This window comes from Coturnix japonica, unplaced genomic scaffold (genome assembly GCF_054131305.1).
Source record: "Coturnix japonica strain WE unplaced genomic scaffold, WE-NBRP24 Scf062, whole genome shotgun sequence".
NCBI lineage: Eukaryota > Metazoa > Chordata > Aves > Galliformes > Phasianidae > Coturnix > Coturnix japonica.
Window position 1 is genome coordinate 675,708 of NW_028188965.1, and position 14,218 is coordinate 689,925.

The window sequence follows — 14,218 nt, forward strand, 5'->3', positions numbered from 1 at the left end:
TATGAGATGGCTGACCACTGTGACATCACAGCTGCCATCAGTGACATCAGAGCTGCCGCCTCTATTGCCTTCAGTGTGACAGAGCCCCAGTGGGGGCTCAGAGCTTTTGGGACCGCAGTGCTAAGAGGACGTGCTGCTTCCAGAGCTGCTTCCAGGGCTCACGTATTACTCAGATGGCGAGGAGCAAGGCTCTGAAAAGAAGGCTCCTGAATATGCCTGGCTCCTCAGGGAGCCAGGCTGTTGGCGAGGACCATCAGGTCCCCGCAGAGGAGATGGCAGCAGTATGTCACAGCTATGAGATGGCTGCCCACTGTGACATCACAGCTGCCATCACTGACATCAGAGCTGCCGCCTCTATTGCCTTCAGTGTGACAGAGCCCCAGTGGGGGCTCAGAGCTTTTGGGACCGCAGTGCTGAGAGGACGTGCTGCTTCCAGAGCTGCTTCCAGGGCTCACGTATTACTCAGATGGTGAGGAGCAAGGCTCTGAAAAGAAGGCTCCTGAATATGCCTGGCTCCTCAGGGAGCCAGGCTGTTGGCAAGGACCATCAGGTCCCCGCAGAGGAGATGGCAGCAGGGGGTCACAGGTATGAGATGGCTGCCCACTGTGACATCACAGCTGCCATCAGTGACATCAGAGCTGCCGCCTCTATTGCCTTCAGTGTGACAGAGCCCCAGTGGGGGCTCAGAGCTTTTGGGACCACAGTGCTGAGAGGACGTGCTGCTTCCAGAGCTGCTTCCAGGGCTCACGTATTACTCAGATGGCGAGGAGCAAGGCTCTGAAAAGAAGGCTCCTGAATATGCCTGGCTCCTCAGGGAGCCAGGCTGTTGGCGGGGACCATCAGGTCCCCGCAGAGGAGATGGCAGCAGTATGTCACAGGTATGAGATGGCTGCCCACTGTGACATCACAGCTGCCATCAGTGCCATCAAAGCTGCCGCCTCTATTGCCTTCAGTGTGACAGAGCCCCAGTGGGGGCTCAGAGCTTTTGGGATGGCAGTGCTGAGAGGACGTGCTGCTTCCAGAGCTGCTTCCAGGGCTCACGTATTACTCAGATGGCGAGGAGCAAGGCTCTGAAAAGAAGGCTCCTGAATATGCCTGGCTCCTCAGGGAGCCAGGCTGTTGGCGGGGACCGTCAGGTCCCCACAGAGGAGATGGCAGCAGTATGTCACAGCTATGAGATGGCTGCCCACTGTGACATCACAGCTGCCATCAGTGACACCACAGCTGCCCTCTGTGACATCAAAGCTGCCGCCTCTATTGCCTTCAGTGTGACAGAGCCCCAGTGGGGGCTCAGAGCTTTTGGGACCGCAGTGCTGAGAGGACGTGCTGCTTCCAGAGCTGCTTCCAGGGCTCACGTATCGCTCAGATGGCGAGGAGCAAGGCTCTGAGAAGAAGGCTCCTGAATATGCCTGGCTCCTCAGGGAGCCAGGCTGTTGGCGGGGACCATCAGGTCCCCGCAGAGGAGATGGCAGCAGTATGTCACAGGTATGAGATGACTGCCCACTGTGACATCACAGCTGCCATCAGTGACATCAGAGCTGCCGCCTCTATTGCCTTCAGTGTGACAGAGCCCCAGTGGGGGCTCAGAGCTTTTGGGACCGCAGTGCTAAGAAGACGTGCTGCTTCCAGAGCTGCTTCCAGGGCTCACTTTTTGCAGAGATGGCTAGGAGAAAGGCTCTGAGAAGAAGGCTCCTGAATATACCTGGCTCCTCAGGGAGCCAGGCTGTTGGCGAGGACCATCAGGTCCCCGCAGAGGAGATGGCAGCAGGGGGTCAAAGGTATGAGATGGGGGGAACCTGCTGGGGGCATCGGGCTCCTGCCTCCCTTCGGCTCACACAACCAGGCTCTTTCCTCCCACAGAAGACTCCGAATGCCAGCAGGATTGAAGAGGCTTTTAAGTGGATCAGCTCCTGCCTCTTTGGGCCAACTCTCCTTTACGTGGCTTAAAACAGCCACGAGATTGGCAAGATCCCTGCCCACTGCTGCTGCAGGGCACAAGAGGACGGTCTTAAACCTGTCCTTCATAGTGCTCATTTTCACTCTTGGTAAGTGCAGATGAACAAACGCTCTGCAACCACCATAGGGTTGTGCTGGGTGCCTTCAGTGTGAGCAGAGACCCCCAGTGTGGCTCACTCAGTGAGCCTCCTCCTGTGGGAGGCAGTCAGCAGGCTGAGGTCTGGCATTCAGAGGGAATGATTGACACGGTCTCTCCGGTTCCGGAGCTGCCTCCCCCTGACCGGGTCCGGTTCCAAATCGGTGGGTGGGTTTTAGTCCCAAATCCAACTTGGCGGCGTCAGAGGAGCCACATGAAGGAGCTGCCGCACCACGTCACCAAATAAACATGGCCGCCGTCAGAGCGCTTCCCGCCTTCGAGCGTGGGGGCGTGGTTTGGTCGGAACCCTTCCTTTTATTGGCTGGGGGCTGCGGTTTTAATTGAAGCCGTAGTGCTATTGGTCGAGTGGTGTGATCTCTTTCTATTCCTTCGCTCGATTGGCTGAGTGGGGAGTACGTGCCTGAGTGCAGACAGGGGGTCTCTGTGTAATACAGGGCTGTCATGGTCGGGGTCTTCCCTATGAAGCATCATGGCCTGGCTCAGTTTGTTGCTGAGAGCCATAACAAGGCCAAAGGGGCGGCTGAGTGCAGGGAAGGGAGCTCTGGAGCTGCCGTGTTTGCCATGAAACAAAAGCCTGAGAGTCAAAAATGGGATGCAAGTGGATTTTATTGTGAATGAAGTGAAGGAAAGGACACAACAACAGAGTCGGAGACCCTTCCCAGAACAGAACCTGCGTGCTTGCAGATATCATGGGGCTGCAGGTCCTGGCAGCTGTGAGCCCCCCTGCATCCTGACAGGACCCCTCCAGACTGTAGCACTGTGTGAACCAGAGCTGGCACGGCTGGGGTCTTTGCCCCAAGATAGCCAAGCTTGGCTCAGCATGGGGCTGAGAGCCTGTCCTGGCCAAGTGATGAAGCTGTGTGCACAGGAAGGCAGCCCTGCAGCTCCAAAAAGAAAAGCCCAAGATTCAAATATTGGATGCAAGCTTATTTTATTGTAAAGACAGCAAAGGACAAACACCAGAGATGTGTACGAGGCCCAAGCAGGCAGGAGAAGCCTGGAGCATCAGAAGTGCTTCTTCAGGTTTCTCCAAGACAACAGTCAGCACAAGGCCCACAAAGGACAATGAAGGACAATGGGGAAGGGGTGCTGGGGGGTCCCTTCCAACCCAACTTGTGCTAAGAAAAAGCTTGTGTGCCTCAAATGGAGACCTGAGGTGGGGCCTGCTTATGTCACTGGGTGTGCAGCTGCCCTCTGTGACATCACAGCTGCCTCCTCTATTGCCTTCAGCGTGACAGAGCCCCAGTGGGGGCTCAGAGCTTTTGGGACCGCAGTGCTGAGAGGACGTGCTGCTTCCAGAGCTGCTTCCAGGGCTCAGCTATCGCTTAGATGGCTAGGAGAAAGGCTCCAAGAAGGCGCCTGAATATACCTGGCTCCTCAGGGAGCCAGGCTGTTGGCGAGGACCATCAGGTCCCCGCAGAGGAGATGGCAGCAGGGGGTCAAAGGTATGAGATGGGGGGAACCTGCTGGGGGCATCGGGCTCCTGCCTCCCTTCGGCTCACACAACCAGGCTCTTTCCTCCCACAGAAGACTCCGAATGCCAGCAGGATTGAAGAGGCTTTTAAGTGGATCAGCTCCTGCCTCTTTGGGCCAACTCTCCTTTACGTGGCTTAAAACAGCCACGAGACTGGCAAGATCCCTGCCCACTGCTGCTGCAGGGCACAAGAGGACAGTCTTAAACCTGTCCTTCATAGTGCTCATTTTCACTCTTGGTAAGTGCAGATAAGCAAATGCTCTGCAACCACCATAGGGTTGTGCTGGGTGCCTTCAGTGTGAGCAGAGACCCCCAGTGTGGCTCCTTCTGCCTTCCTATCCCAATCTGGTTGCTCCAGAGCTGCTCTCCACCAATGGGTCCCACTCAGCCAGAGAGCTGCTGTGGATCCCCCCTGTATTCTGTATATCTCCCTGTATATCCCCCCGTGATTCTGTACTTATCACCTTCTCTCTGCCATGTGATTTGCAGTCATGGTGAATTCTTATTTCTTTATTACTTGGTCAACACTCCGGAGGGCACATAAGGACAGCATGGTGCAGGTCAGTGACTGTGGGCTCAGACGTCCTTCCTCAATCTTGGCCTCTTGTGCCTGCGAGCATGGAGCTCACAGCCCTCTAATGTCATTGATTGATATTGAAGACATTGATGCTTGTCTTCCCCAGGAGATTGAGAGACTGCAGCAGGCTGTGACCGAGCAGAGAGAGCAGCTGGACTGCTATCAGTCTCCTGACTGGGCACTGAAAAGCTTAGGTGAGGACACAGGCAGGCAAGCCCTGCTCCCCTGTGCTGCTCCACGTATGTTACCTCTTGCACTCATCTCCTCCCTCCTCATTACAGGCGCCTCCATCGACCTGCAGAGAACATCTCCCACCTATACATTCAAGTGTTGGGTTTGCAGGCTCCGCTGGTTCTGGCGCACCATGAACCCTCCAGATACCATATTGCAGGTATCTTAGTGCTGGTTGCAACCCTCACTCCCCCTCACCCCTCAGCCACCATCTTCCCCTTTTCAGTAACACTGAGAGCCCCTTTGTAGGACAGGGAATTAAGGCCCTGTGTTTCTGGCTCCTCACACATAAGCCACTCTCAAGCACAAGTACGACCCACAGACACTCACTGCCTTTGCCTTTAGCTGAAGCAGGAGTGCTGTGACCCCAGTGCTCTCTCTTATTTCTCTCCCATTCTATTTGCAGCCAGGTGTTTCACTTGGACAATGCTGGCCCATGGAAGGACAGCAGGGCCAGGTTGTCATCCAGTTCCAAGCTGAAATCCTGCCTACTTGTGTCACACTGGAGCACATCATGCGTGAAATGACTCCAACTGGCACAGCCATCAGTGCTCCGAAAGACGTCGCTGTCTTTGTAAGTCTCTATTGGACTCTATTTTAGATGTGGCCATAGCACAGTGTTAGGGCAGGCACTTGCTTTTGGGCATCCTCTTGAGTCCTGGGCTGAGCACTGCAGTGCCCCAAGGAGATATTTCCTATGTTGGAGAGTTGGAAAATCCCTTTTAAGCCTCTCTTTGCCAAACATCTTTCGGTTCTTGATCTCCAATAAAAGCAGTGTTGGGCTACTGCATGAGCCTCAGGGCAGCGGGGTGGGCATCCATATGGCACTATCCTTATCAGCCCTCCTTGTGCTTTCCTTGCAAGGGACTGGATGTGGACAGTGAAGAGGAGGTTCCCCTTGGATCATTCACCTTTCAGATGGGGAAAGAACCTGCACAGACCTTCCTGCTTAAGGTACAATACATATACTATGCATTGAGGCCTGCTCCTCCCTGCATCCCCAATGGTTGCACAGCCACACTCTGCTGCTTCCTGCAGCTCCTTAGCAAGAATGGGGAGCTTGCTGAGTTTACAGTGGGAATTTACACCCCTGTTTCTTTTTTCCTCCCCATTTTCCTTTGCAGAATCATCATTCCAGAGCCTTTCGTTCCATCATGGTTCTGGTAAAGAGCAACTGGGGACAACCAGATTACACCTGCATTTACCGAGTGCAGGTGCACGGAAAAAGGATGAAAAGCGATGATATGTAATAGGATTTGTTGCAATAATAGTAATAATCATAATAAAGACATTAATAACATCATGAACTGTGTCTGGGTTGAGATGGGGCACAGCTCTGTGGGGTGGGCAGCTCAGCATTCAGCTCCTCCTGTGGGAGGCAGTCAGCAGGCTGAGGTCTGGCATTCAGAGGGAATGATTGACATGGTCTCTCCGGTTCCGGAGTTGCCTCCACCTGACCGGGTCCGGTTCCGAAACAGTGGGTGGGTTTTAGGCCCAAATCCAACATGGCGGCGTCAGAGGAGACAGGGGGTCTCTGTGTGATACAGGGCTGCCATGGTCGGGGTCTTCCCTATGAAGCATCATGGCCTGGCTCAGTTTGTTGCTGAGAACCATAACAAGGCCAAAGGGGCGGCTGAGTGCAGGGAAGGGAGCTCTGGAGCTGCCGTGTTTGCCATGAAACAAAAGCCTGAGAGTCAAAAATTGGATGCAAGTTGATTTTATTGTGAATTAAGTGAAGGAAAGGACACAACAACAGAGTCGGAGACCCTTCCCAGAATAGAACCTGCATGCTTGCAGACATCATGGGGCTGCAGGTCCTGGCAGCTGTGAGCCCCCCTGCATCCTGACAGGACCCCTCCAGACTGTAGCACTGTGTGAATCAGAGCTGGCACGGCTGGTGTCTTTGCCCCAAGATAGCCAAGCTTGGCTCAGCATGGGGCTGAGAGCCTGTCCTGGCCAAGTGATGAAGCTGTGTGCACAGGAAGGCAGCCCTGCAGCTCCAAAAAGAAAAGCCCAAGATTCAAATATTGGATGCAAGCTTATTTTATTGTAAAGACAGCAAAGGACAAACACAGAGATGTGTACGAGGCCCAAGCAGGCAGGAGAAGCCTGGAGCATCAGAAGTGCTTCTTCAGGTTTCTCCAAGACAACAGCCAGCACAAGGCCCAGAAAGGACAATGAAGGACAATGGGGAAGGGGTGCTGGGGGGTCCCTTCCAACCCAACTTGTGCTAAGAAGAAAAGCTTGTGTGCATCAAAGGGAGAGATGAGGTGGGGCCTGCTTATGTCACTGGGTGTGCAGCTGCCCTCTGTGACATCACAGCTGCCTCCTCTATTGCCTTAAGCGTGACAGAGCCCCAGTGGGCTCAGAGCTTTTGGGACCGCAGTGCTGAGAGGACGTGCTGCTTCCAGAGCTGCTTCCAGGGCTCACCTTTTGCAGAGATGGCGAGGAGAAAGGCTCCGAGAAGAAGGCGCCAGAATATACCTGGCTCCTCAGGGAGCCAGGCTGTTGGCGAGGACCATCAGGTCCCCGCAGAGGAGATGGCAGCAGTGGGTCACAGGTATGAGATGGGGGGTACCTGCTGGGGGCATCGGGCTCCTGCCTCCCTTCGGCTCACACAACCAGGCTCTTTCCTCCCACAGAAGACTCCGAATGCCAGCAGGATTGAAGAGGCTTTTAAGTGGATCAGCTCCTGCCTCTTTGGGCCAACTCTCCTTTACGTGGCTTAAAACAGCCACGAGATTGGCAAGATCCCTGCCTACTGCTGCTGCAGGGCACAAGAGGACGGTCTTAAACCTGTCCTTCATAGTGCTCATTTTCACTCTTGGTAAGTGCAGATAAGCAAATGCTCTGCAACCACCATAGGGTTGTGCTGGGTGCCTTCAGTGTGAGCAGAGGCCCCCAGTGTGGCTCCTTCTGCCTTCCTATCCCAATCTGGTTGCTCCAGAGCTGCTCTCCACCAATGGGTCCCACTCAGCCAGAGAGCTGCTGTGGATCCCCCCTGTATTCTGTATATCTCCCTGTATATCCCCCCGTGATTCTGTACTTATCACCTTCTCTCTGCCATGTGATTTGCAGTCATGGTGAATTCTTATTTCTTTATTACTTGGTCGACACTCCGGAGAGCACATAAGGACAGCATGGTGCAGGTCAGTGACTTCGGGCTCAGACGTCCTTCCTCAATCTTGGCCTCTTGTGCCTGCGAGCATGGAGCTCACAGCCCTCTAATGTCATTGATTGATATTGAAGACATTGATGCTTGTCTTCCCCAGGAGATTGAGAGACTGCAGCAGGCTGTGACCGAGCAGAGAGAGCAGCTGGACTGCTATCAGTCTCCTGACTGGGCACTGAAAAGCTTAGGTGAGGACACAGGCAGGCAAGCCCTGCTCCCATGTGCTGCTCCACGTATGTTACCTCTTGCACTCATCTCCTCCCTCCTCATTACAGGCGCCTCCATCGACCTGCAGAGAACATCTCCCACCTATACATTCAAGTGTTGGGTTTGCAGGCTCCGCTGGTTCTGGCGCACCATGAACCCTCCAGATACCATATTGCAGGTATCTTAGTGCTGGTTGCACCCCTCACTCCCCCTCACCCCTCAGCCACCATCTTCCCCTTTTCAGTAACACTGAGAGCCCCTTTGTAGGGCAGGGAATTAAGGCCCTGTGTTTCTGCCTGGTTCCTCACACATACGCCACTCTCAAGCACAAGTAGGACCCACAGACGCTCACTGCCTTTGCCTTTAGCTGAAGCAGGAGTGCTGTGACCCCAGTGCTCTCTCCTACTTCTCTGCTCTCCCATTCTATTTGCAGCCAGGTGTTTCACTTGGACAATGCTGGCCCATGGAAGGACAGCAGGGCCAGGTTGTCATCCAGTTCCAAGCTGAAATCCTGCCTACTTGTGTCACACTGGAGCACATCATGCCTGAAATGACTCCAACTGGCACAGCCATCAGTGCTCCCAAAGACGTCGCTGTCTTTGTAAGTCTCTATTGGGCTCTATTTTAGATGTGGCCATAGCACAGTGTTAGGGCAGGCACTTGCTTTTGAGCATCCTCTTGAGTCCTGGGCTGAGCACTGCAGTGCCACAAGGGGATGTTTCCTATGTTGGAGAGATGGAATCCCTCTTAAAGTCTTGCTTTGCCAAGCGTCTTGGGGTTCTTGATCTCCAACAGAAGCAGTGCTGGGCTAATGCCCGAGCCTCAGGGCAGCGGGGTGGTCATCCATATGGCACTATCCTTATCAGCCCTCCTTGTGCTTTCCTTGCAAGGGACTGGATGTGGATAGTGAAGAGGAGGTTCCCCTTGGATCATTCACCTTTCAGATGGGGAAAGAACCTGCACAGACCTTCCTGCTTAAGGTACAATACATATACTATGCATTGAGGCCTGCTCCTCCCTGCATCCCCAATGGTTGCACAGCCACACTCTGCTGCTTCCTGCAGCTCCTTAGCAAGAATGGGGAGCTTGCTGAGTTTACAGTGGGAATTTACACCCCTGTTTCTTTTTTCCTCCCCATTTTCCTTTGCAGAATCATCATTCCAGAGCCTTTCGTTCCATCAAGGTTCTGGTAAAGAGCAACTGGGGACAACCAGATTACACCTGCATTTACCGAGTGCAGGTGCACGGAAAAAGGGTGAAAAGCAATGATATGTAATCAGATTTGTTGCAATAATAGTAATAATCATAATAAAGACATTAATAACATCATGAACTGTGTCTGGGTTGAGATGGGGCACAGCTCTGTGGGGTGGGCAGGTCAGCATTCAGCTCCTCCTGTGGGAGGCAGTCAGCAGGCTGAGGTCTGGCATTCAGAGGGAATGATTGACACAGTCTCTCCGGTTCCGGAGTTGCCTCCACCTGACCAGGTCCGGTTCCGAAACAGTGGGTGGGTTTTAGGCCCAAATCCAACATGGCGGCGTCGGAGGAGACAGGGGGTCTCTGTGTGATACAGGGCTGCCATGGTCGGGGTCTTCCCTATGAAGCATCATGGCCTGGCTCAGTTTGTTGCTGAGAGCCATAACAAGGCCAAAGGGGCGGCTGAGTGCAGGGAAGGGAGCTCTGGAGCTGCCGTGTTTGCCATGAAATGAAAGCCTGAGAGTCAAAAATTGGATGCAAGCTGATTTTATTGTGAATTAAGTGAAGGAAAGGACACAACAACAGAGTCGGAGACCCTTCCCAGAACAGAACCTGCATGCCTGCAGATATCATGGGGCTGCAGGTCCTGGCAGCTTTGAGCCCCCCTGCATCCTGACAGGACCCCTCCAGACTGTAGCACTGTGTGAACCAGAGCTGGCACGGCTGGGGTCTTGGCCCCAAGATAGCCAAGCTTGGCTCAGCATGGGGCTGAGAGCCTGTCCTGGCCAAGTGATGAAGCTGTGTGCACAGGAAGGCAGCCCTGCAGCTCCAAAAAGAAAAGCCCAAGATTCAAATACTGGATGCAAGCTTATTTTATTGTAAAGACAGCAAAGGACAAACACCAGAGATGTGTACGAGGTCCAAGCAGGCAGGAGAAGCCTGGAGCATCAGAAGTGCTTCTTCAGGTTTCTCCAAGACAACAGCCAGCACAAGGCCCAGAAAGGACAATAAAAGACAATGGGGAAGGGGTGCTGGGGGGTCCCGTCCAACCCAACTTGTGCTAAGAAGAAAAGCTTGTGTGCCTCGAAGGGAGACCTGAGGTGGGGCCTGCTTATGTCACTGGGTGTGCAGCTGCCCTCTGTGACATCACAGCTGCCTCCTCTATTGCCTTAAGCGTGACAGAGCCCCAGTGGGCTCAGAGCTTTTGGGACTGCAGTGCTGAGAGGACGTGCTGCTTCCAGAGCTGCTTCCAGGGCTCACGTATTTTTCAGATGGCGACGAGCAAGGCTCTGAAAAGAAGGCTCCTGAATATGCCTGGCTCCTCAGGGAGCCAGGCTGTTGGCGGGGACCATCAGGTCCCCGCAGAGGAGATGGCAGCAGTATGTCACAGGTATGAGATGGCTGCCCACTGTGACATCACAGCTGCCATCAGTGACATCAGAGCTGCCGCCTCTATTGCCTTCAGTGTGACAGAGCCCCAGTGGGGGCTCAAAGCTTTTGGGACCGCAGTGCTGAGAGGACGTGCTGCTTCCAGAGCTGCTTCCAGGGCTCACGTATCGCTCAGATGGCGAGGAGAAAGGCTCTGAGAAGAAGGCTCCTGAATATACCTGGCTCCTCAGGGAGCCAGGCTGTTGGCGAGGACCATCAGGTCCCCGCAGAGGAGATGGCAGCAGTGGGTCAAAGGTATGGGATGGGGGGAACCTGCTGGGGGCATCGGGCTCCTGCCTCCCTTCGGCTCACACAACCAGGCTCTTTCCTCCCACAGAAGGAAGACATCTTGGGCTGATGGGATGGAGCTCTGCAACAGGGCACAGAGTGTAAGAGAGCAGCCGATGGCAGCAGCCCAGGCACAGGGGCCTGAAGCTGGCCTGGGTCAGGAGCAGCAGGAGAAGTGCTCTCAGACTTACCCTGTTCCCAAGGAGGAGGAGGCCAGAGCAGTGCTTGGGAGAGCTCAGTGCAGACCCAGCTTTTATACAAGCTGTCCCACAGCTCATCACCCGCTGGACCAATGGGCAGAGGCTGCACTCCCAGATGCTGAGGTCAGGCTGCTCTGCCCCTGGCCTCCCTGAATCAGCAGCCCATGGCTGGACAGGCACAGGCCCCTTCACTGCCTTCCCTACTCTTCCTGCTTAATGGACATAATGAGTGGTGCTGAGCAGGCAGTGACTGAGAGATTTGCCTTTGATTTGGTGTTTCATCACCTCACTCCTTTGCAGATAACAACTGCAGTGTGTTTGTCACTCAGACGCTGGCATGGAAGATGCCTGGGACAAACCTTCCAATTGCCCAGTGCTGTCACCTGCTCCTCCCTGATGCTCTGCACAGCTGGCATGAGGACACAGCAAAACCAAGCCCTTGGGGAAGTGCTGTGGCATGCATTGAACTGCTACCAAGCATGTGTCATGCTCTCTTCCCTCTTACACAGGCTGAGGATGAGAGGACAGCAGTCCTAATTTTCCCATTAGCAGAAGGCTGGCCATTATCCAAGCATGACAATTGCAAGGGCTGAAACAGCGGGTGGGGGCTGCCAAGGAAACGGCATCAGCAGAACAGCCCCATGGTATGCACATGGCAGATTGGGGTTTGGCTGCTGAGAGCCACGTGCCCCCATCACAACCAGCTCCTCCCCATGCTCTCCAGCCCCCATAAAAGCAGCGCCCTGGGTGAGCACCAGCATCCAGCACTGCTTCCTGGCTCAGCTTGGGAAAAGGGTGAGTGGCTGGGCCTCCTCTGGCTGGTCCTTCTGTGGATCTGCCTGGCTGGAGAGCAGGGTGCTGCGGGGAGACTATGGCCCTGCATCAATTGCAGATGCTCTGGTCCTGCTGTGTGTAGAGCAGACTCTGTTCTTGGGCTAAGATCTGCCTGGGCATCTCCTCACTCACAGCTCTATGCTTTCTGTCTTTGCTCTGCAGGCTCATCTCTCTCACCCCAAGATGTCTTGCTACGACCTGTGCCCACCCAAAACCAGCGTGGCCGTGCCCCAGCCCATCGCTGAGAGCTGCAACGAGCTGTGCGCGCGCCAGTGCCCCGACTCGACGGCCTTCATCCAGCCACCGCCCGTCGTCGTCACCTTCCCCGGCCCCATCCTCAGCTCCTTCCCCCAGCAAGCCGTGGTGGGCTCCTCCGGAGCACCCGCCTTTGGGGGCTCCCTGGGGCTGGGGGGCCTCTACGGCGCCGGGGCCACTCAGGGCTCGGGGGGCCTCTGCACCTTTGGCAGACCCTACACTTCTGCCTGCAGCCCCTGCCCCTTGCCCCGCTACAGCAGGAAGCTCTGGGACACCTGCGGGCCCTGCTAAACCCCAGCCCTGCACATACCCAGCTCCAACATTATCCCTTATAGTCTGCGCTTCACAGGACACTGAGCATCTCCAGCTCCATCTGTGGCCTGTGTTGCAATGCTATCAGCTTCATCTGTCCTATTCCCTTCTTTCACATGCTGCCCATCCACAGCCAGAGCCTGCTGCCTGGCGTTCCCTTGTTCTCTTTCCCTTTTTGTAGCCTTGCTGTGCACAATAAAGATTTTCTGAATGCATTTCTCTCTATTCCACCTCTGTTTTGCTTCAGGAAACCCCACATCAGTTGTTCAGTCACTGGGGAATTAGAAACCATTTTCATGGGATGCACTGGGCCCTACTGTGCTCAGCTGATATGAGGAACAGACAGAGCAGAGGTGGCTTTAATGGGGTTTGGGGGGTTAAAAAGGGACACAAAGCAAGAGGGAACTTCTTGTTGATACTCCACCAGCAGAACAGCGGTACTTAAAGACTAAATGTTCTGGTTCTATGTTACCATTGTTGGCACGTTGTGTTCCCGAAGGGGAGGAGGGGCAGCTCGGCCCGAAGGGGGAAGTGGGGAGGAGCTCCGGACCGGACCGGACCCGCTCTGTGCCTGTGTCTGTCTCAACTTGCCCTGAGGAGAAGCGAGTTTCCATCGCACTGTCGCGGTTCGAGACGTACTTTGTGTGCTCTCGTCTCTTCATTTTGTTTCATTTAGTTACATTTAGTCAATTCCCGTTCTTCCTCGGATCGCTGCCGTTGTGTTTTCTCTTTGTTAAAACGATCTGCTCGCTCTCTGCCCTTTTCTCTCTCCCCTGAGCAGCAGCTTTATTCCTGGGGCCTGCGCACCCCTGTCATGGACTGATACCCAGGGATAACCCCATGACAGCTGATTAAAATGAATCTACACCTTCAATGTAGGTTCAGTCCCTTCAGATGGGCACAGAGGGGATTTCATTAATGGCTCTGGGGAGTCGGAGACCCTTCCCAGAACAGAACCTGCATGCTTGCAGATATCATGGGGCTGCAGGTCCTGGCAGCTGTGAGCCCCCCTGCATCCTGACAGGACCCCTCCAGACTGAACGTAGCACTGTGTGAATCAGAGCTGGCACGGCTGGGGTCTTTGCCCCAAGATAGCAAAGCTTGGCTCAGCATGGGGCTGAGAGCCTGTCCTGGCCAAGTGATGAAGCTGTGTGCACAGGAAGGCAGCCCTGCAGCTCCAAAAAGAAAAGCCCAAGATTCAAATATTGGATGCAAGCTTATTTTATTGTAATGACAGCAAAGGACAAACACCAGAGATGTGTATGAGGCCCAAGCAGGCAGGAGAAGCCTAGAGCATCGGAAATGCTTCTTCAGGCTTCTCCAAGACAACAGCCAGCACAAGGCCCAGAAAGGACAATGAAGGACAATGGGGAAGGGGTGCTGAGGGGTCCCATCCAACCCAACTTGTGCTAAGAAGAAAAGCTTGTGTGCATCAAAGGGAGACCTGAGGTGGGGCCTGCTTATGTCACTGGGTGTGCAGCTGCCCTCTGTGACATCACAGCTGCCTCCTCTATTGCCTTAAGCGTGACAGAGCCCCAGTGGGCTCAGAGCTTTTGGGACCGCAGTTCTGAGAGGACGTGCTGCTTCCAGAGCTGCTTCCAGGGCTCAGCTATCGCTTAGATGGCGAGGAGAAAGGCTCCGAGAAGAAGGCGCCAGAATATACCTGGCTCCTCAGGGAGCCAGGCTGTTGGCGAGGACCATCAGGTCCCCGCAGAGGAGATGGCAGCAGGGGGTCACAGGTATGAGATGGGGGGAACCTGCTGGGGGCATCGGGCTCCTGCCTCCCTTCGGCTCACACAACCAGGCTCTTTCCTCCCACAGAAGACTCCGAATGCCAGCAGGATTGAAGAGGCTTTTAAGTGGACCAGCTCCTGCCTCTTTGGGCCAACTCTCCTTTACGTGGCTTAAAACAGCCACGAGATTGGCAAGA

The 14,218-nt window shown here is 54.6% G+C and overlaps 3 protein-coding genes across 4 annotated transcripts; all 3 read left to right on the forward strand.

The window, feature by feature from the left end:
• Positions 1-2,172: 2,172 nt before the first annotated feature.
• On the forward strand, positions 2,173-5,809 carry LOC146751734 (sperm-associated antigen 4 protein-like). Its single transcript, XM_085533689.1, has 5 exons — positions 2,173-4,358; positions 4,446-4,555; positions 4,802-4,969; positions 5,260-5,349; positions 5,520-5,809. The coding sequence occupies exons 1-5, from the start codon at positions 4,079-4,081 to the stop codon at positions 5,643-5,645; spliced, it is 774 nt and encodes a 257-aa protein (XP_085389815.1). The 5' UTR covers positions 2,173-4,078; the 3' UTR covers positions 5,646-5,809.
• Positions 5,810-5,817: 8 nt separating this feature from the next.
• On the forward strand, positions 5,818-9,522 carry LOC146751735 (uncharacterized). The gene is made up of 9 exons (XM_085533672.1): positions 5,818-5,872; positions 6,246-6,380; positions 6,655-6,948; positions 6,980-7,222; positions 7,474-7,755; positions 7,843-7,952; positions 8,208-8,375; positions 8,665-8,754; positions 8,925-9,522. Exons 1-9 carry the CDS (start codon positions 5,818-5,820, stop codon positions 9,048-9,050), a joined length of 1,503 nt encoding a protein of 500 aa, XP_085389798.1. The 3' UTR covers positions 9,051-9,522.
• A 1,244-nt stretch (positions 9,523-10,766) lies between these two features.
• On the forward strand, positions 10,767-12,503 carry LOC146751736 (scale keratin-like). Of its 2 annotated transcripts, none has more exons than XM_085533775.1 (2): positions 10,767-11,686; positions 11,856-12,503. In XM_085533775.1, the coding sequence occupies exons 1-2, from the start codon at positions 11,529-11,531 to the stop codon at positions 12,265-12,267; spliced, it is 570 nt and encodes a 189-aa protein (XP_085389901.1). In that variant the 5' UTR covers positions 10,767-11,528; the 3' UTR covers positions 12,268-12,503. The 2 variants fall into 2 exon arrangements, with proteins under 2 accessions (XP_085389901.1, XP_085389900.1); XM_085533774.1 differs by having other exon boundaries at positions 10,767-11,682; positions 11,884-12,503.
• Positions 12,504-14,218: the final 1,715 nt, after the last annotated feature.